Here is a 19,928-nt window from a genome sequence, read left to right as displayed (position 1 = left end):
AATAAAAATACTATCTGTACAAAGAAAGGTATAGGAGTACTTTTAAAGACATGAAATAAGTTAAATTAGCCTAAGCCAGAGTGCACATGTAGTAGATGAACATAATAATAAGATATGTTATGGAATAATTTACAATATTGCACCTGAAATCAAAGTATTGCACCTGTAGGTGATATATCGCAGGAGTATTTAGTGGTTTACTGTTGATTGTTCATGAGTCTACCTCTTATGTTGTAGCACTGATGGAGTGTTAAACTTCTGACAAAGACATGTATAATATGTAAAGTAAGTAATTGTTCCCATAATGTTAATTTATACATCAACATCAAAACCTACAATTTCCAGTCTTGACTGTACGATGATTTAAAACTGCCAACTATTGGCATTGAGACTCTGTATTTGTGGATTAAATGTGAAAAAAAAAATGGCCTACATTGTTTTTAAAATTAACTGCATATTCTTTATGTAACATGATAGTTTACAATGCTGTGTCAATTGCTCTTTCTGTATTTAACTACATTTTCTCCCCACTAAAGTGGCAAGCTGAATTCGAACTTTATTTTGAAAATCCACAAACCGGAACGTGCCGAGTTGCTATTGCTAGCTTAAATCTGCACACCAACAAACGGTACATTTAGCATTTTCTTCGAGCTGAAATATATAAGTTTACAGATTTGTTACCTTTATGTTTATGCTGTGCAACAAAAGAAAATGTTCCAGCAAAGATTTTAGGCTCAAAATAACGCACTTAAACTTCAGTTCTAGCTGAAAGTCGATGGCGGTGTAACGAGCATTTGTGTTTACCCGACACAATATGTGCTAAGGTAGGAAACGGTTTTCCGTTCAGAAACTTCAGCTAATGCTTGATACATTTAATGTTTACAAAGGACATGTGTAAATTGCATGACACATGAGTAATTAAAAGGTCTGTGTGCACTTGTGTTTCAAAGAAAAAAACTTAGTAACACGAGAAATTGTTGTTGATATTTCATTATTTATTAGTTTAGCCAGATTTTATTTTTCAGATTGTCATTTTATTATTTGTTTGTCTGTTTAAAATAACACTGAACTCTGTGACATAAGTTGTTGTGACTAAATGTCAGTGCAGAGCCACAGTGCGCTGTATCAAACTGTGTTAAACAGGAAATGTTAAATTATTATTATAGCATTGTAATTCAAAAATGTCAAAATAAATGATAATTTCTTGTAGTTTGTTTTCCATCATCTTCATTCAGCATGATATGAATATAAGAAGTATTGTCTGCAACAAAGACTCCAAAGAATTCTCACATGAGAAATATCAGGCAATGATTTGAACACCAATAGTACAAAGCTCATTCAATTGACTGCTAATCAATACATTGACCAAGTTAAAGCTTCCTCTGTGATTCCATGTTACAGACTAACTCATCACAGTTTGTTTTGTGGTAAAACATGATAAGTTTGTTCTCAGCATCAACTCTCCTTCTTTCTGCCTGTCACCTCTTTCTCTACAGATGCCCTCCTTTGAGTTACTGAGTACGATAGAACAGTTTGTGCGATGGGGAACACATCCTGCAGATGCATCGAAGAGTGCAAAGAAATCAACCAGAGCTGCCAGCAAGAAGTTTCTTTATAAAGGTAATTTAACATTTACACTGACAGATGACAAAGTTAAATCACTCAGTGCTTGGATGTAAAGTTTAGTTTTCTTCAAGTGTGAACACTTATAACAGTGTTTCACCAGTGGAATCAAGCTGGGTGAGCTAACAACAGCTCGTAGTGTTGCATGTGTGAGACAGCAAAGTAGTAGAGGCATCATTTCTACAATTCTGCAATTCTACAATCTAATTTGGCAGACGCTTTTGTCCAAAGCGACGAACAACACAAGCAAGAATTTAGACTGGAGGGAAAAACCTTAGTAAGTGCGACAAAGTGCTTCAAGTTGATTGGCCACAGGTTCTGCCATCTAGTGCCAGAAGAAGTGCTAGGTTTTTGTTTTTTCATTTATTTATTTTTTAAAGATAATGTAACCACAGCTAATCACAACAAATAAATAAAATCACCAAGATCGTTCAACATTCAACAGCATTCAATATTCAGTGCTAAAGATTCAATAAGAGCTGGGTTTTAGACCTTCTGATTCTTTCTACCCCTGAGGACAAAGAGGAGAAGGGTCAGGTTAAGTGCCTAAGTGTTCCCTGAACAGTTGAGTCTTTAGACATCTCTTAAATTTCAAAGGATGACACATACAGGGTTCCCGGGCATCCTGGAAAACCTGGAAAACCTGGAAAACAGTTGACCAGTTTTCCAGTACTGGAAAACACCTGGAAAATGGGAGAAAAAGTCAAATGTCCTGGAAAATCACATGTAGTCCTGGAAAATTATTCCAACATGGCTGCGTGTGACCTGAGCTTGCTGTTTGAACATTTCATTGAATAAAGGTGAAAGTCTGGAAACAGTCTCACGTTGGATGATATTGTTGCTACCCAAGCTGACTGACACAAAACTCCTGTATTTCAATTTATTATAAAATCAGTAATAATAATAATCTTTATAAATATAGCACTTTTCAAAACAGGGTTACAAAGTGCTTTAAAAAAAATAAACTTCAAACAAAAGATTAATCAGGGTTCCCACGCGTCCTGGAAAACCTGGAAAACAGTTGACCAGTTTTCCAGTACTGGAAAACACCTGGAAAATGGGAGAAAAAGTCAAATGTCCTGGAAAATCACATATAGTCCTGGAAAATTATTCCAACATGGCTGCGTGTGACCTGACCTTATTAACAAAACACATCCCCATTCATTGAAAGTTGAGTGCACGCTGTGCTGGAAAAGACAGCAACACTGCACAACTTTTATCACATCTTTTCTGCTTCACTTCATAATCATGCATTCACAGAAAACAGGGGTATATTGTTTATGTTTTATGGTACATGAACCTTGTAGAGTGCTCTTTTGATTCAAAGACTCTTATATTTAAGTTATAGTGTGACCAGTGGAGTCGGGCAGAGAGCTTGGGGGTCTGTGCCTCACAACTTTCTCTGCAGGCTGAGAGCTCAATTACCATACTCTAGCTCAGTTGTTCTCAAAGTGGGGTCCTGGGACGCCTGGGGGTCCACGAACCATAGCGTGGAGGTCCGTGAAATAATTTGAATACATTTCTAATAAATAATAAAATTGTGCTGTGTCTTTAAAAACAGCATACACCATTGTTATGATACCATTTGGTGGCTGAAGGGATATGTGAGTCTTGCTCCTGTTAATTTTCTGAAAGTGTTTAAGATCAATTACTTGAAAAGTATAAATGCTGTCATGTTGAGTCCACAAGGAATGAAATGACCCTCTGTTTTAAAGGATACAAGTGGTATTTACTTGATTCAAATTGAAGTGTTATCTGTTTATCACTATGGTACAGGTCTGAAGGATTTACATTGATACGTTTTACAATACTAATAGTTCCAAGGGAAACTAAGAGTGCAAATGGTAGTAAGCATGTGCTTTAGTGATGGGAAGTTCTTTTCAGAGAGCCGGCTCTTTTGACTCGGCTCCCAAAGAAGAGCCGGCTCCTTCAACTCCCGAACGGCTCCTAATTTAGGGAGCTAATTTAGGGTTAGGGTTATGATTAGGGTTAGGGTTGTGATTAGGGTTAGGGTTGTGATTAGGGTTAGGGTTGTGATAAGGGTTAGGGTTAAGGTTAGGGTTGTGATTAGGGTTAGGGTTATGATTAGGGTTAGGGTTAGGGTTGTGATAAGGGTTAGGGTTAAGGTTAGGGTTATGATTAGGGTTAGGGTTAGGGTTAGGGTTAGGGTTGTGATAAGGGTTAGGGTTAAGGTTAGGGTTATGATTAGGGTTAAGGTTAGGGTTGTGATTAGGGTTAAGGTTAGGGTTGTGATAAGGGTTAGGGTTAAGGTTAGGGTTGTGATAAGGGTTAGGGTTAAGGTTAGGGATGTGATTAGGGTTAGGGTTAGGGTTGTGATTAGGGTTAAGGTTAGGGTTGTGATAAGGGTTAGGGTTAAGGTTAGGGTTATGATTAGGGTTAAGGTTAGGGTTGTGATTAGGGTTAAGGTTAGGGTTGTGATAAGGATTAGGGTTAAGGTTAGGGTTATGATTAGGGTTAAGGTTAGGGTTGTGATTAGGGTTAGGGTTGTGATAAGGGTTAGGGTTAAGGTTAGGGTTATGATTAGGGTTAAGGTTAGGGTTGTGATAAGGGTTAGGGTTAAGGTTAGGGTTGTGATAAGGGTTAGGGTTAAGGTTAGGGTCATGATTAGGGTTGGGGTTGGGGTTGAGGTTAGGGTTAGGGTTGTGATAAGGGTTTGGGCTAGGGTTAGGGTTAAGATTAGGGTTAGGATTAGGGTTAGGGTTAGGGTTAGAACCAGAGATAAACTTAAACAAACAGAACTAGAACCAAACTCATGCAAACAGAACCAGAATCAAACTCAAGCAAACCCAACCTGACCCGAACCAGAACCGAACCAGAACCATACAAGAACTGAACCAGAACCGAACTAGAACCATACCAGAACTGTACCAGAACCGAACCAGAACCATACCAGAACCGAACCAGAACCGGACCAGAACCGGACCAGAACCGAACCAGAACCGAACTCAAGCAAACAGAACCAGAACCGAACCCAAGCAAACCCAACCAGACCCGAACCAGACCCGAACCAGAACCGTACCAGAACTTAACCAGAACCGAACCAGAACCGAACCATAACCATACCAGAAATGTACCAGAACTGAACCAGAACCGAACCAGAACCAAACCAAAACAGAACCAGAACCAGACTCAAGCAAACAGAACCAGATCCAACTCAAGTAAACAGAAACAGAACCAACTCAAGCAAACAGAACCAGAACCAAACTCAAGCAAACAGAACCAGAACCAGTACCAATCTCAAGCAAACAGAACCAGAACCAAACTGGAGCAAACATTATTAACGTCCTCAGGTTGGCATTTAGAAAAATCCGATGCGTCAGCTTGGATGGTCTGATCTGATTTCTCCTCTCAGTGAGTATTTGCCCGTTCTTCAAGAAGACTCTCTCTGAAGGAACAGATGAAGCCAGGATACACAGCCTCCCCTCCATCACCTGTACCCTATATCCTCACATGTGATTGGCCGCATGGCCGCCATGCTGACCAATCAAAACAAAGTTCTGCTGTGAGCTTAATCTGTGTTACAATTATGAGGGGGCCTTGGACAATTTTCTCACCTGTAAGGGGTCCCTGGCTCCAAAAAGTTTGAGAACCCCTGTTGTAGCTAGTAGGAGTGCAAACTCCTGATAGTGAAAACAAACGGAACAAAAAGAGCGACACAGCTGCACAGAAACTCCACGTTGTAGACATCGCTGATCATAATAGACATCACCATGCAGGAAGACAGTTAACATTTTTTAAATCTCTGAGAGATCTTCAAATACAGAGTGCGTCTTTACACCGGTGAGATTTTTTCAGAGTTTACGGTAACTCAAATAAAAAAACGTGACATTTGTTTTGTTTTATATCAACCACTTAGCAGGATGAATATCAGGATTAAGCAGGTATATTTTGAGTCTGAGTTGAGAAACATTTGTGGCCATTTTTGTCATTCAGATCTATTTAGGTCATTAATGCACTGATCCTCTGATCCATCCATCCATCCATCCATCTTCTTCCGCTTATCCGGGTCCGGGTCGCGGGGGCAGCAGTCCTCTGATCATTATTATTATTTAATTATTTCAGTAAGGCAGCTTCCTGATTCCTTTGTAGGCTCTTTAGTTTTTTTCTTAGCTCATTTTATATTTTTTGAGAAAAGAGAAAGCTGAGATGTTCCCATCATTGTTACTTGGTTGCACTAATAAAGTGAAGTGCTGTACATCTGTGGTTGCATTATTCTATTTTAAATTTGCCATCATTTTTAAGTATGTAAGAGATGATTTAATTGATAGCCATAGACTTTCAATGTAGACTTCCACTGAGAGGAACATCTTAGACTATTTAGGAACTAAATCAGGAACTCAATTTAGACTGTCATACCAGCTTGATCATCAATGAAAATGTCCTGGAAATGTCCTGGAAAATGATCTCTGGAAAAGAGTGGGAACTCTGCACACACTTTAAACGTAACATTTTTCTTCAGCCCTTTGTTCCTGTATCCTTTGCGTTATTTCAAGTATGTTTTGCAATATTTTCTTTGACGTTCCCTTATATATACATATATATATATATATATATATATATATATATATATATAAACTATATCATTATTATTTTTCAACAGGTTAAATAGCAGATCTCTAAATAAAGCTTTCACCTTTGTTAGCATAAACAAACTTTTATTATATTGGAATAGAGGTCCGAGTGTAAGAGACATATATTTATATTTTTAAATATAAAAGTTGCGCCCAAACTGTCAGCATGGTGGATGCAGCCCCCAAGCACAGTGAGAATATACCTAAGAATTTATAGCTACTCAATCTGCATGTTTTCATTTGTTCTTCGTACAAACTTGAGCTGTTAAGTCACTATGGTGGGCAAACTATGAGTGATAGCCTGATGATCCATGATTTTGATATGCATTATGGTAGTCCTAGACAGTGGTGGACAAAGTACACAGCTTCATTACTTAAGTCAAAGTATAGATACTCCAGGTCAAATATTACTCCATGAAAGTGAAAGTTGCTCTGTCAAATTATTACTTAAGTTAAAGTACTGGAGTACTTGCTTTTAAAAATACTTCAGTATTCAAAGTACTTCTTAAAAAAATCTTAAAACATTGTATTTTCAAAATACAAAAATACAAAATTAGTGCAGTCAAAACTACATAGGAGTACATTCTGTTACAGCATGTTTATCTAGAAACCATTACTTGAAATCTCTAGAAACTATACCATGAAATAAAAACAGACACTAAGTTACTCCAAGCACAGACAACTTAGTTTGAAATGTTCATCTGGAATGAAACAAACGTTGCGTAGCTCAACACGCTTTCTCAGGTTGGACAGTGAATGTTAAGGCAGAGTGGGAAACAGGGAGAACATTTCAAACCATTCGTATCATTCTTCATTTCAAAAAACTCTAACACGGGCTGAAGATATGACCATGGGTGCACAGGTGGAGAATTATAGCCATCATTACCACCTCTACATGAACTGTCTGATCTGAGTGAAATCTGCTCTATGTTTGCTCCATGTTTAACTGTGGGATCAGATTTCAGAAAAGGAAATTCATGAGCTGACTTCAAAGCAAAAGTAGTGAGTAACTAGAGCACTGATAGAAATGTAGTGGAGTAAAAGTAATAAGTACCCCCCAAAAAATAATACTCAAGTACAGATACTCAAAAATGTACTTAAGTACAGTACTCAAGTAAAATTACTTTGTTACTGTCCACCACTGGTCCTATATTTGGACTTTACTGCTTGTTAACTTTGTAGATGGATTTAAAAAATCTGGATGGTTACATTTTTGAAAACCCTCACTAAGTTTCTGTAAAGTAGCACCTTTGCATTATTTTTCCACTGGGGGAGCTTCTGTCTTCACATTTCCAGAAGCATAACAAAAGCCTTCTAGCCTGGTTCACCCACCACTCATCATGGAGATGCATGTAGTCATCCTAGCTTCCCTGTAGCCGACATGTTGACTGTAACTCTTCTCTCCGTCCTCTAGATGGCTTTCTGTTGCGCACGTATCGAGGCCGCCTGCTCCGCGTCGTCAGGAGTGACGAGGAGGTTAGGGAGATATTGACCCGTTATCATGACAACAATAGCCACGCTGGTCGGGCCCGGGCGGTTAAAGAGATCATGGTGAGCTAAGATGATGTTTTAATTTAATCCCTCAAACAAAGCATGTAATATATTATGATATGTTAATGCATAAACATGGTTATACAATCTGATGTGACATTAGTGTGGTGGTAGAAATGAATCTCCCTGCTCCCTCTTTTCAGATGATGTACTACTGGGTCGGAGTGACGGAGTCAGTGAAGGACTGGGTCAGAGATTGTGCTGTTTGTCAGAGCAATATTCCAGCCAAACCACCCGACCCGCCCGTCCAGTTCTGCCTGGCGTACGGCTGCGACTCCTCCAGCTACGTTTACCCGGAGCTCACATTTCACAGGTCAGACAGCACGCATACGGATTGAAAAGAAAACGTACAGTGGGGCAAAAAAGTATTTAGTCAGCCACTGATTTTGCAAGTTCTCCCACTTAGAAAGATGAGAGAGGTCTGTAATTTTCATCAGAGGTACACTTCAACTATGAGAGACAAAATGAGAATCCAGGAAATCACATTGTAGGATTTTTAAAGAATTTATTTGTAAATTATGGTGGAAAATAAGTATTTGGTCAATAACAAAAGTTCAACTCAATACTTTGTAACATAACCTTTGTTGGCAATGACAGAGGTCAAACGTTTCCTGTAAGTCTTTACCAGGTCTGCACACACTGTAGCTGGTATTTTGGCCCATTCCTCCATGCAGATCTCCTCTAGGGCAGTGATGTTTTGGGGCTGTTGCTGGGCAAGACAGACTTTCAACTTCCTCCACAAATGTTTTATGGGGTTAAGGTCTGGAGACTGGCTAGGCCATGCTTTTTACGGAGCCACTCCTTCGTTGCCCGAGCGGTGTGTTTGGGATCATTGTCATGCTGGAAGACCCAGCCACGTTCCATCTTCAATGCTCTCACTGATGGAAGGAGGTTTTGGATTAAAATCTCACGATACATGTTCCCGTTCATTCTTCCCTTAACACGGATCAGTCGTCCTGTCCCCTTTGCAGAAAAACAGCCCCAAAGCATGAGGTTTCCACCCCCATGCTTCACAGTAGGTATGGTGTTCATGGGATGCATCTCAGCATTCTTCTTCCTCCAAACATGATGAGTTGAGTTTTTACCAAAAAGTTATATTTTGGTTTCATCTGACCACATGATATTCTCCCAATCCTCTTCTGGATCATCCATATGCTCTCTGGCAAACTTCAGACAGGCCTGGACATGTACTGGCTTAAGCAGGGGGGCACGCCTGGCGCTGCAGGATTTGAGTCCCTCTCGGCGTAGTGTGTTACTGATGGTAGCCTTTGTTACTTTGGTCCCAGCTCTCTGCAGGTCATTCATCAGGTCCCTCCGTGTAGTTCTGGGATTTTTGCTCCCCGTTCTCATGATCATTTTGACCCCACGGGATGAGATCTTGCGTGGGGCCCCAGATCGAGGGAGATTATTAATGGTCTTGTATGTCTTCCATTTTCTTACAATTGCTCCCACAGTTGATTTATTCACACCAACCTGCTTGCCTATTGTAGATTCACTCTTCCAAGTCTGGTGCAGGTCCACAATTTTCTTCCTGCTGTCCTTGGACAGCTCTTTGGTCTTGGCCATGGTTGAGTTTGGAGTGTGACTGTTTGAGGCTGTGGACAGGTGTCTTTTATACAGATAACCAGTTCAAACAGGTGCCATTAATACAGGTAACGAGTGGAGGACAGAAGAGCTTCTTAAAGAAGAAGTTACAGGTCTGTGAGAGACAGAAATCTTGCTTGTTTGTGGGTGACCAAATACTTATTTTCCACCATCATTTACAAATAAATTCTTTAAAAATCCTACAATGTGATTTCCTGGATTTTTTTTTCTCATTTGGTCTCTCATAGTTGAAGTGTACCTCTGATGAAAATTACAGACCTCTCTCATCTTTCTAAGTGGGAGAACTTGCAAAATCAGTGGCTTACTAAATACTTTTTTGCCCCACTGTACAATTAGCAAAGAAACACAAGTGTAAGGGTTGATTTTAGTCTGATTGTGCCCTGTTCATCCCTACATTTATGTTAATCCTTGTCAGACCATTTTGTTGGTCTAGAACAAATAGAAATTGTTATGGTAATGTCATCAGTTCTAAAATGACTGAAGCAAGAGGTCTCATTAAAGCATATTGCATTGTGTCATCTGTATAAAAATGAAGACAAATATTTTCTAAAAGCACAATCTAAATCTAAACCTTAGACCTCACATAGATTCTGTGTTACTCCACAGGTAGACCTTGCTCTCCTCTCCAGTATTAACGAAACTGGTTTGTCCCGCAGGTTTCCAAAGGAGGTGGAACGGCGACGAAGATGGCTAGCGGTGGCGCAGAGGGATGAAGGTTCACTTCGTTCAAGGTCCAATCTCTGCTCGAGACACTTTGAGTCAACCTGCTTCACCCTGAACGAGGAGGGTCAGATGACTCTATTACCGGACGCCATACCCACCATCATCCCTGTGACGATGCAGGACCAAGAGGTGATGCAGACCACACGTACAGAATGAATCATTGTGCTGCTTTAGTATTGCACAATGAAGCACAAAATGTTTAAGATACCTGACTCTACATTCACATTTTTCCACACAGCTCACTTTGTGGATGCACCTTCTTTCCTGTGCAGACGTTTGAACCTGTGTCAGCTAATGTGACTTAATCCTCCTCTGTTTTCAGGGTCTCATCACTTCAGACGAAGACTTCCTTCATTCAAACAGCCTGGAAGAAATCCTCTCTACAGCTGCTGCTGCTGCTGCTTCACAAGGCACAGAAACCTCTGACCTGGCCTTTGATCAATCTGAAACACACATGCAGCTGCAGGAACATCAGTACTCCCTCCCGCCTCCTGATCAGGACCCCACAGCAATCCAGCCTGTGAAGGTGTTCAAGAAAAGACAGCTCATCATCGAGTCGTGCTTTGCGACTTACAACCAGATTGCCAGGTAGACATGTGACCACATCAAAAGCTGCACTGTTTCATAAACAAACCTTTTTTAAATGTTATTTTTCTTTGCATTCTGCAGATATCTGAGCCACAGGGTCTTACCAATGCAGAACAAGATAACAAGAGGCTCTTTGAAAAGGATGGCCAAGCGCTTTGGTCTAATAGGTGAGTGAAAGATCAGTAAAGCCGTCTTTTTGCCTCCTTTAATCGTTATAAAATCACATTACAGTATCAGCTTCAGATGAAGTGAACATTGAAACTCTTCTCTTTCTGTTTCAGATGGAGTTCTGATGTTTACACGAGTCTCTCCTCCCCTCAGAGTGCCGCGCAGCAGAGAAGAGGTAAGCATGACTTTCATACAGTTCAAAGTGTGTGAGTATATGAAACCCAAACAATAAGAGAAGAAAAAGTTACTGGGAATGGACCAGATGACACTCAACAAACAAAACCACAACTGACTATGAACCCGCCTCCTTGCTTCATCTTTCTGTGATGAGCAGACGAATCATCACTCATGTTCAAAGTTAAACAATTACACTAATTTCTGAACAAACTCATCCATCAGTTTCCCCTTGTGGCCTCAGGTGAACTCGATCCTGCAGCAGTTCCATGACAACCAGGGTCACTACGGCCAGGGAATCTGCCAGAAAGAGATCGCAAAGCACTTCTACTGGGCCACCATGACCCGGGACCTGGCCCGCTGGATCTCCAGCTGCAACACCTGTGTCAACAGGACCAAGAGGAAGCTGTTCCGCTGCAGCGTCCAAAACTGCACCAACTGCTGCGGGCCGGTGGAGAGGGGCCTGGGCCTCACCTTCCATAAGTATGAACACACTCCTCCAAATTAAAAGTCCTTTTTTTTGTCCTGCAATACGAGCAGAGAGAAGCAGAGGCTGCTGATTTAAAGCTTTCTAGTGAGGATCTCTGAATGAATTATGGCTGAAGTTCTGTTCCACAACAATCTGTGTTTTATCTTTTAGTTTTAGCATTCAGTTAGTTAGTGCTGTGATACCACATGATACGATGTGGTACAATATGTTATGATACAATTGGAAATGTCACGATACAATTTATTAAAGTACAATATGTTACAATGTGATACAATACTATAAGATATAATATGATACATGTTCAGATATGTTAAGATACAGAATGTTACAATACAATATGTACATTGCAATGTTACAATACTTCGTGTTACGATACTTCATGATACGATACTAGTGTTACGATACTTTGTGTTACGATACTACGTGTTACAATACTTCGTGTTACAATACTACGTGTTACAATACTTCGTGTTACAATACTACGTGTTACAATACTTTGTGTTACAATACTACGTGTTACAATACTTCGTGTTACAATACTACGTGTTACAATACTACGTGTTACAATACTTTGTGTTACAATACTACGTGTTACAATATTACGTGATACAATACTACGTGTTACGATACTTCGTGTGACGATACTACGTGTTACGATACTACGTGTTACAATACTACGTGTTACGATACTACGTGTTACGATACTTCGTGTTACGATACTACGTGTTACGATACTAAGTGTTACGATACTAAGTGTTACAATACTAAGTGTTACAATACTACGTGTTACGATACTACGTGTTACGATACTACGTGTTACGATACTACGTGTTACAATACTTTGTGTTACGATGCTACGTGTTACGATACTTCGTGTTACGATACTACGTGTTACGATACTACGTGTTACGATACTACGTGTTACGATACTACGTGTTACGATACTACGTGTTACGATACTACGTGTTACAATACTTTGTGTTACGATGCTACGTGTTACGATACTTCGTGTTACGATACTACGTGTTACGATACTACGTGTTACGATACTACGTGTTACGATACTACGTGTTACGATACTACGTCTTAAGATACTACGTCTTAAGATACTACGTCTTACGATACTACGTCTTACTATATGTTACGATAAAATATGTTAGAATACAATATGTTAGGTTACGATATTACATGATGTTACTCATCATATGACGTGTTAGGATACGACGTGTGAGGATACGACATGTTACGGTACGGCGTGTTAAGATATGGCGTTTTACGATACAGCGTTTTACGATACAGCGTTTTACGATACAGCGTTTTACGATGCTGCTTGGTGCGATACAGCATGGTATGATACAATATCTTCAATTGGTTGTTACGCTCCACTAAGATACGTCACATCATGTCACGTCATTGCTTACTAGATGTAGTGTCTATTAAAGCTGACTGCTGCATGTCACAGCTCAACAAACCAACAATCTTCTTAATAATGATCTTTTAGTGACACCTAACCCCCCCCCCCCCCTGTCAGATTCTATTAATCTGTCTGTGGAATATTTTAATATTTTTTCATTCTCTACCTCCAGGTTTCCTCTTCACAACATCCCCCTGCTGCATCAGTGGTTAAAGGCTGTCGGTCGGTCAAACTGGCATCCTCGACTCTGGTCGTCTATCTGTTCGGTCCATTTCACGGAGGACTGCTTCGACCGCAGTGGGGAGAAGGTCACCATCCGACCAGATGCTGTGCCCACTCTCCTGGTTCACGGTGACTCAGGGGTAAGGCACAGGAGTTTCAAACTGTATATCAGAACCTTTTAAACTAACAATGCAAAGGACAGTTGCACTTAAAGTTGTACTAAAGCTTGAGTTGTTTCTTTCCTCCACAGACTTCATCCAATGGTACAGTACAGTCTGCAGCCGGGGACGAGGTATGTTCCAGATGTTTGATGGGAAAAGGTTACTACGTCTTTCATGGCCTTGGCGAATCGGACACAACAGGTATCAAATTATTAACCTGTATGTTTTCTGTAATCTGTTTCTAGCATGCCTATTTTGCCAAGTACGATGCAGTGGATCTCTACCTGCGCAGACGCACTTATCCTCCTGGACTGAGCTACGTGGAGAAAAACACCTTCAGGAGGTTCTGCAAACAGTTTGCAATCAAAGGTTTGTACAAGCCAGAATCCCTTATTGATCATTGTAAAGCTCACAGCTGTTACCATCCAAATAAACACAAAGGATGCTGAGGGACTGTACAAGATTCAAGAAGAAAAACTGAAATGTGTCGGCAGTACAAGCAAAAAAACTCACAGCCCTCTTCAGGATAAGCGTTCATTTCATTCCTCTCACACTTCATTTCACTGAGTGTTCCTAACGCCTCTGTAACACGACCGCTTTGTTCCCTTTGTTTGACAGACGACGAGCTCCACATGGTCAGAGGAGACCGGGTGCGTTTGGTTCTGAGGAGCAGACAGCAGGTTGAAAGTGCTCTGGCAGATTATCACGACGAGCTGAACCACCTGGACGTCAGCAAGTGTCTCAGACTGCTCAACGAAAGGTGAGAGAGGAAGGGAAGTTGAGTGAACCACACTTTGACTATATATATATTATAATATTGGGTCATGATATTTTACTGTAAGATGTCAGGTTAAAGTACAGCTTTGTTGTGCTTTTAAGTATGCTTAGCAAACTCTGTTTATTAATGTACAGGACAGAGTATAATTTCATTTAAGTATTTTTATCAGACCCTACTGTATGACTTCTCTTTGTGAGTTGTAAAAGACAAAAAAATGCACAGCCTGGAATAACTTAAGAATATTTTTTATAGAAAAGTTTGCATATTTTATCCACAGTGTTTAATTTGTTTGTTGTTGTTGTTTTTTTAAACGTTTTTATTAGACTCAGTCAACATCACAAAACAACAATGCAGCCATTAGACTCAGAGGCAAAAAAAAACAGATTTTTGAAAACACCTGGTCCATAGTCCAAAAGTAAAAATAGACAAATAAATAAATAGATAATAGATAATACAAAATTAAAAATAAGTAAATACAAATTTTTTAAAGAAAGATTTTGATAATGATTAACAAAAAAAATGATAATAATAATAATACATATAAATAAATGTATAAATAGTAATAATAATAATAATAATAATAATAATAATAATAATGAAAAATCCTCACAGTAAACTTAAAAGAAAAATAAGTAAATAAAATTAAATATAATAATAATAATTATGTATATCATTAATCAGCGCGTCAGAGAGTTAGCCAAAAATAAATGAAGCAACAGGCACCCACCTTATCTGGAAAAGATCCATTTTTAACTGTTGTTTGTTGTTTTTTAAAGGTGACATATCATGCAAAATCAACTTTTTAATGGTTCTGTACCTGAAATATGTTTCCCTGGCATGTCTACAAACCCCCCAGAGAATGAAAAAAATCCATTCTGCCCCTGTTCTGATTTCTCCACCTTTCTGTAAATGTGTGTGAAACGAGCCGTTTCAGACTTCAGTGTTTTTCATACGTCACAACAATATCCGGTCTGTAACGGAGTCAGAGCTCAGAGCTTGTTCAGCCCATAGACTGTATAAAATACAACTCAACCCCTCCTCCGTTTTTCATTCCCTGCACACATGTGTGCTAACAAGGAGCTTAGGAGGGAGGCATGCTAGTTGTAGGCTGTCTTAATAAACACAAAGGTCGGTTTTACTCCCCACGTCTGCAGATTTGAAGATCTAGTGGATGATTTTTGTTTATCATGGAAAAGTGCTATCGCTAGTTAGCATAGGCACATAGCTACATGTTAGTAGCTGTGTACCAAGACACACGTCGACATACTGATAAATAAAACAACAAGAAACACTAAATCTGTGACCAATCCTTCAGAAAGGTCCTGCTGCAGGCGCCTCTCCGTCAGGATCAGATTCTGGATCAGATTCAGAGGGTTGAAGTAAAGCGGGTCTGTGAGCAGCCGTGTATATTCAGCCAACATGTAAACATTAGACCAACGTGCTGGACAGCCGAGGCACATCCACTTCCTGAGGGGGCGTGGTCAGAGAGAAAACAGACTGTTCTGAGGAGGACTGAAGAAGAGGGCTTTTCAGGCAGACCAAAATCTGATTTCAAAGTGTTTTTTTGAGCATAAACTTTAAAGACATGTTTTGGGGACCTCTTAGACCAATATATTTTGATGAAAAAAGTGTAATATGTCACCTTTAATCAAAAAATATTTTAATTATTCAAATTAATTTAAATTGTGGTTTTCATTAATTTCGTACATTTTTTTTCTGTATTTTTTTTTTTTCTGTGTTTTTTTGAAACATGCTTCTCAGAAAAACTATATGATTGTTATTATAACACTATTATGATGCTTGGTTTATTCTAGGTGTCTAAGCTCGGTATTTAGATAATGATTATTCTGAATGCTGGACATGTAAATGTTCACATTGATGCTGTTTTCATTAATAAACACTGTCTGATTTCTTGTCAGGTACTTCTGGAAAACCATGAGGTCTGACGTGGTGAAATGGATCGACAACTGCTCTCAGTGCAGCAGAAAGAAGAGGCCGAAACCAGACAACCGAAATAAAGCAGGAGGATCAAATCTGGCAGAGCTGAGGTCGTCACAGTTACACGAGGATTTAGACAGGTGTGTGTGGGCTTCAGCCTCAGACTAAATATATGGAACACTTTCTTCTTATCAGAGTAAAGCTGAGGTTAAAATAGAAGTAACAGGTATAGTATTGAAAGCAGCTGTTATTTGTTGAAAATGTGATTGATCTGAAATGTCTTTGACCTCTTCTTCTCTCTTGACTTCATTTGGTAGTGGCAAGGAGGATGATGATTTCAGTCATGATGGAGAGGATGGGGTCGCAGAGGTTGATGTAGTAGTTGGGAATTCTTCCGATGAAGAAAGGCAGCCTGTAGCAATCTCAAAGAACAGAGTGGTATGCATCACAGCTTAATTTATTTACATGTCAAAATAACATTTAAACCCAGGGGCGTGGCCAGAGGGAGGGTCAGGGGTGGCACGGGCCCACCTTCAAATCTGATTGGCCACCCCAAAATCCTAAATTAGAAATTTTACTTGTCTGTCATTTATCTGTTTATTTTATTTTGTGACAGATCCTGTTTACTTCTAATATGAAGTAGACCACCTTATTTTATTTCATCCACTTACTTCCTGTCTCTTGTCCCACTTGTAGGAGATTCCTTTGTCCCAGCAGCCGGGTTCTCCCATAAACCCTCAGCCCAGAATACCCATCCTCCTTCATTTAAGAGCTCCTGTTAACCCTCAGCCCAAGTCTCCCATCATCCTCCAGCATAAGAATGCTAATACTCGTTTTGTGACCAAAGTCTGGTCTCTTAAGACAGCGGGTCCTCCACAGTCTGAAGTCCAGACTAACAACAGCCCTGTGATTCAGCTCGAAAATCAAAGCAGCGTCCAGCTTCTTCCAGAGGGTAAGACACAACCGCAGGACCAGAACAAACCAAGAGGCTCTCAGGGCAGCGCCAGAACACATTACGTCCAAGTTCAGGTCCTATCTGAGTCAGAGTCACAAAACCCACCTGAGCCCACAGTGGAACCCAATCTTCCTAAAGCCACAAGCAAGAAAACTCAAACTTCAGGTCAGAACAAGGGGCTGAAGACCCAGACCAAGTCTCAAATATCCACACAGACACTGAGCAGTGGGGTCGTGCAGCGGGGGAGGAAAAGAAAAACAGAGCTGGATGGAGGCTCTGCAGTAAAGAAGAGCCCCAGCTGTGGTCTGGATCCTGTGAAGGCCTTGAGCACCAAACCCTGGCCCGTCTTCACCATATCTGCTCCGGCACAGATCGCAAAACCCCCTGAGGTTGCCAGGTAATAGTAGTGTTATTTAAAGCTGTTTTAAAATACACACGGGTCTGACATCAAGCTGTGTGCGTCTGTGTTCGTACACACTTTGAACAGTCTTTTTTTTATGGGTGCTATATAAACAGTGTTGTAGCTGTGCATTTATTTTAACTGCCTGGTATTTCTTTGTGTGTGTGCAGACCTGCTCCCCCTCAGAGGCCGAGGAAACTCCAGGCCCGGACGGTCATCCAGCAGTGCAGTCAGGCGAGGGTTAAGCTCAAACCAGCCCTGGACGGGGCAGACCCTCAGTGGACAGAGGTGGGTGGAGTTTTTAATTTGGTCTTTATTTTGATTTTGGAGATTTGTGCACTTTTATGTTTGATGTGCTGCTTTAATTCTGACTCTTGTTTTCTAAATAGTGGGTTAAAACAAAACATACACATACATGCATTAACATATCCATACAGTAACCTTTAAGAGCTGATCTTCACTCTGTTCTCAGATCGAGGAGGGGATGGTCGTGTATGTGAGCTTCTTTCACGAAGCCTCTGAAGACATCATTCAGGAGATGGGTAAGGTGTTGGTTTATAATGTTGTTAATATTCCTCAAACTGTGTATTAATTCATCAATAATCTCACTCTGACATAACTAACATGCATGTGAGGATTTTTTCCCCCTGGTAATAAAACAGATTCAAATTACTGTAAAACTTAGAATATAAGTTGCACTAATATTTAAAACAGTTGTTTTTTGGGGGGTAAAAATCTTAAAACTTTCCTCCATCATGAAGACCTGCGACCAGTGCATTAAGCATTGTGCCGTTTCTGTGCAGCTCTTTCTTGTACCACCTGTTTAAGCTGTCACCCTCCATTGGAGCTGAGTCTACAGTATTGTTGGTAGTGTTTGTTCAAAGACAGCAGGGTGAGATTATTTGCCAAAAATTAATACCCATGCATGTTCAAGAAAAATAAGCAAAGGTTTGTGTCATTTGTTTTGATAAATCATTAAAGAGAGGCTTTATTTTGTTTGTGTCTGACATTAAAAACAATTTTCAGACTTAGTGGAAAGGAAAGATTGAAAAGAAATATAAATTCAGCCTCTTGTTTCTTTTTCTCCAGCCAGCAGTCTCATGACCACCAAACTTTTCCGGAAAGACACCCGTCACTTGGTTTCCATTCTCGACCTTCCAGGCAGCGTTTTATTCATCCCTCAGGACTCCCTGGTCGGCGAGCCCGTGCCAAAGAGACGGATGCAGTACAAGGCGGGTTGTGAACTGTGGTGGGGCTCCCAGCTCTTCTCAAACCTGGTGTGTGCCTGCAGGGAGCGCATGTCGGGCTCAGTGAGGAGCACACAGGCGGGCGTGAGGGTGGAGCAGGGAATCTACGGACAGAAACAAGAGATCGTCCTGAACTCTATGGAGCCCACGACAGTCCTGCTGGAGTTCTGAGGTCTTGCAGACATTTGTGTAGCGTTTTGAAATGTTCAAAGTCTTTTATTTGTTGAATGAGACTCCTGCAACTCCCTGTTACATGTAGATGTGATCTGCAGATACACATTTTACTCAAAACATACATGTAGCCCACTTTGAGCAAAAACATCCAGGGAAAAAACTCCATGAAGTAGTACAGTCGTGTCAAGGTACAGATTGAAAATATGGGAGGAAGTTGGGGTCAAACTTGGTCTTATGATAAATTGCTTTAAAAAGAACTCATTAAATGTGTCTGTAATAATCACATTAACACATTAACATTGACAGCCCTTAATGAAACGCAACAACAGAGGTTCGTTTCTCATCTACACCTGCTTTTACAAAAGAACTGCTCCAGTATAACAGCATGCATGTTTCCACGTGTCTCTAATTTCTGTTCAAAAATACTCAAGTAGTTGAGGATGTTATCTTTTGTTCATAGTGTTCATACTGTATAGTTTAGAGGAAAAAAAGTTCAATATGAATAAAAGAATTCTTGTAAAAATGTGTATTCTGCTTTCATTTATAATAACAGCTTGTTTTGTTATAAGGAGCCGCATAGGGAGCTGTGTCGTTCATATAACCTGCGCTGGAGGCGATTGTAGAAGGGCTGAAGAGGATTGTGTCCAGGTGATTTCTCGACATCCTGTATTTGGTACAGATTGGAAATTCTCCGTTCCAACTCGCAGATCTTCTTGCTGAAATTGGCACAACTTTGGCAGCCAGGTGGGGAGGCAAGAGGAGCCACAGTTTCTCGACGGAGACTTGTGGTTTACCGCATATAAGTCCCGATCCAGGGGATTGTTAAGATCTCAATCACAGTGAATGAAGAAGTCTAGAGTAGACTGAATCCAAAAAGAGCAGCTTGAAATGTATGCATAAACAAGTTAAAACGTTACTTCTTAGACAGCATGACCTGGCAGTCCAACAGAATGATACATACAGTCATGGCCAAAAGTTTTGAGAATGACACAAATATTACATTTTCACAAAGTCTGCTGCTTCAGGGTTTTTAGGTGTTTTTGTCAGATGTTTCTATGGTATAATGAAATACAATTAGAAGCATTTCATAAGTATCAAACGCTTTTATTGAGAATTACACAGAAT

General features: G+C 40.1%; 1 protein-coding gene across 3 annotated transcripts; it reads left to right on the top strand.

Annotated features, from left to right (window-relative positions):
- The first annotated feature begins 463 nt into the window (after positions 1 to 463).
- On the top strand, positions 464 to 19,326 carry LOC117806362. Of its 3 annotated transcripts, none has more exons than XM_034675278.1 (19): positions 464 to 628; positions 1,497 to 1,620; positions 7,630 to 7,766; positions 7,910 to 8,079; positions 10,028 to 10,223; positions 10,417 to 10,682; positions 10,764 to 10,849; positions 10,964 to 11,025; positions 11,269 to 11,507; positions 13,101 to 13,290; positions 13,401 to 13,442; positions 13,557 to 13,680; positions 13,930 to 14,071; positions 16,009 to 16,167; positions 16,345 to 16,465; positions 16,724 to 17,379; positions 17,553 to 17,670; positions 17,855 to 17,924; positions 18,472 to 19,326. In XM_034675278.1, the coding sequence occupies exons 2-19, from the start codon at positions 1,497 to 1,499 to the stop codon at positions 18,798 to 18,800; spliced, it is 3,231 nt and encodes a 1,076-aa protein (XP_034531169.1). In that variant the 5' UTR covers positions 464 to 628; the 3' UTR covers positions 18,801 to 19,326. The 3 variants fall into 3 exon arrangements, with proteins under 3 accessions (XP_034531169.1, XP_034531168.1, XP_034531170.1); XM_034675277.1 differs by having other exon boundaries at positions 465 to 824; XM_034675279.1 differs by lacking the exon at positions 464 to 628 and adding an exon at positions 844 to 925.
- The last annotated feature ends 602 nt before the right edge of the window (positions 19,327 to 19,928 follow it).

The sequence above is a fragment of the Notolabrus celidotus genome, chromosome 22 (genome assembly GCF_009762535.1).
Source record: "Notolabrus celidotus isolate fNotCel1 chromosome 22, fNotCel1.pri, whole genome shotgun sequence".
In the NCBI taxonomy this organism is placed as follows: Eukaryota; Metazoa; Chordata; class Actinopteri; order Labriformes; family Labridae; genus Notolabrus; species Notolabrus celidotus.
Note: the sequence above shows the minus strand (reverse complement) of the source record. Positions and strands in the feature narration are given on the sequence as shown.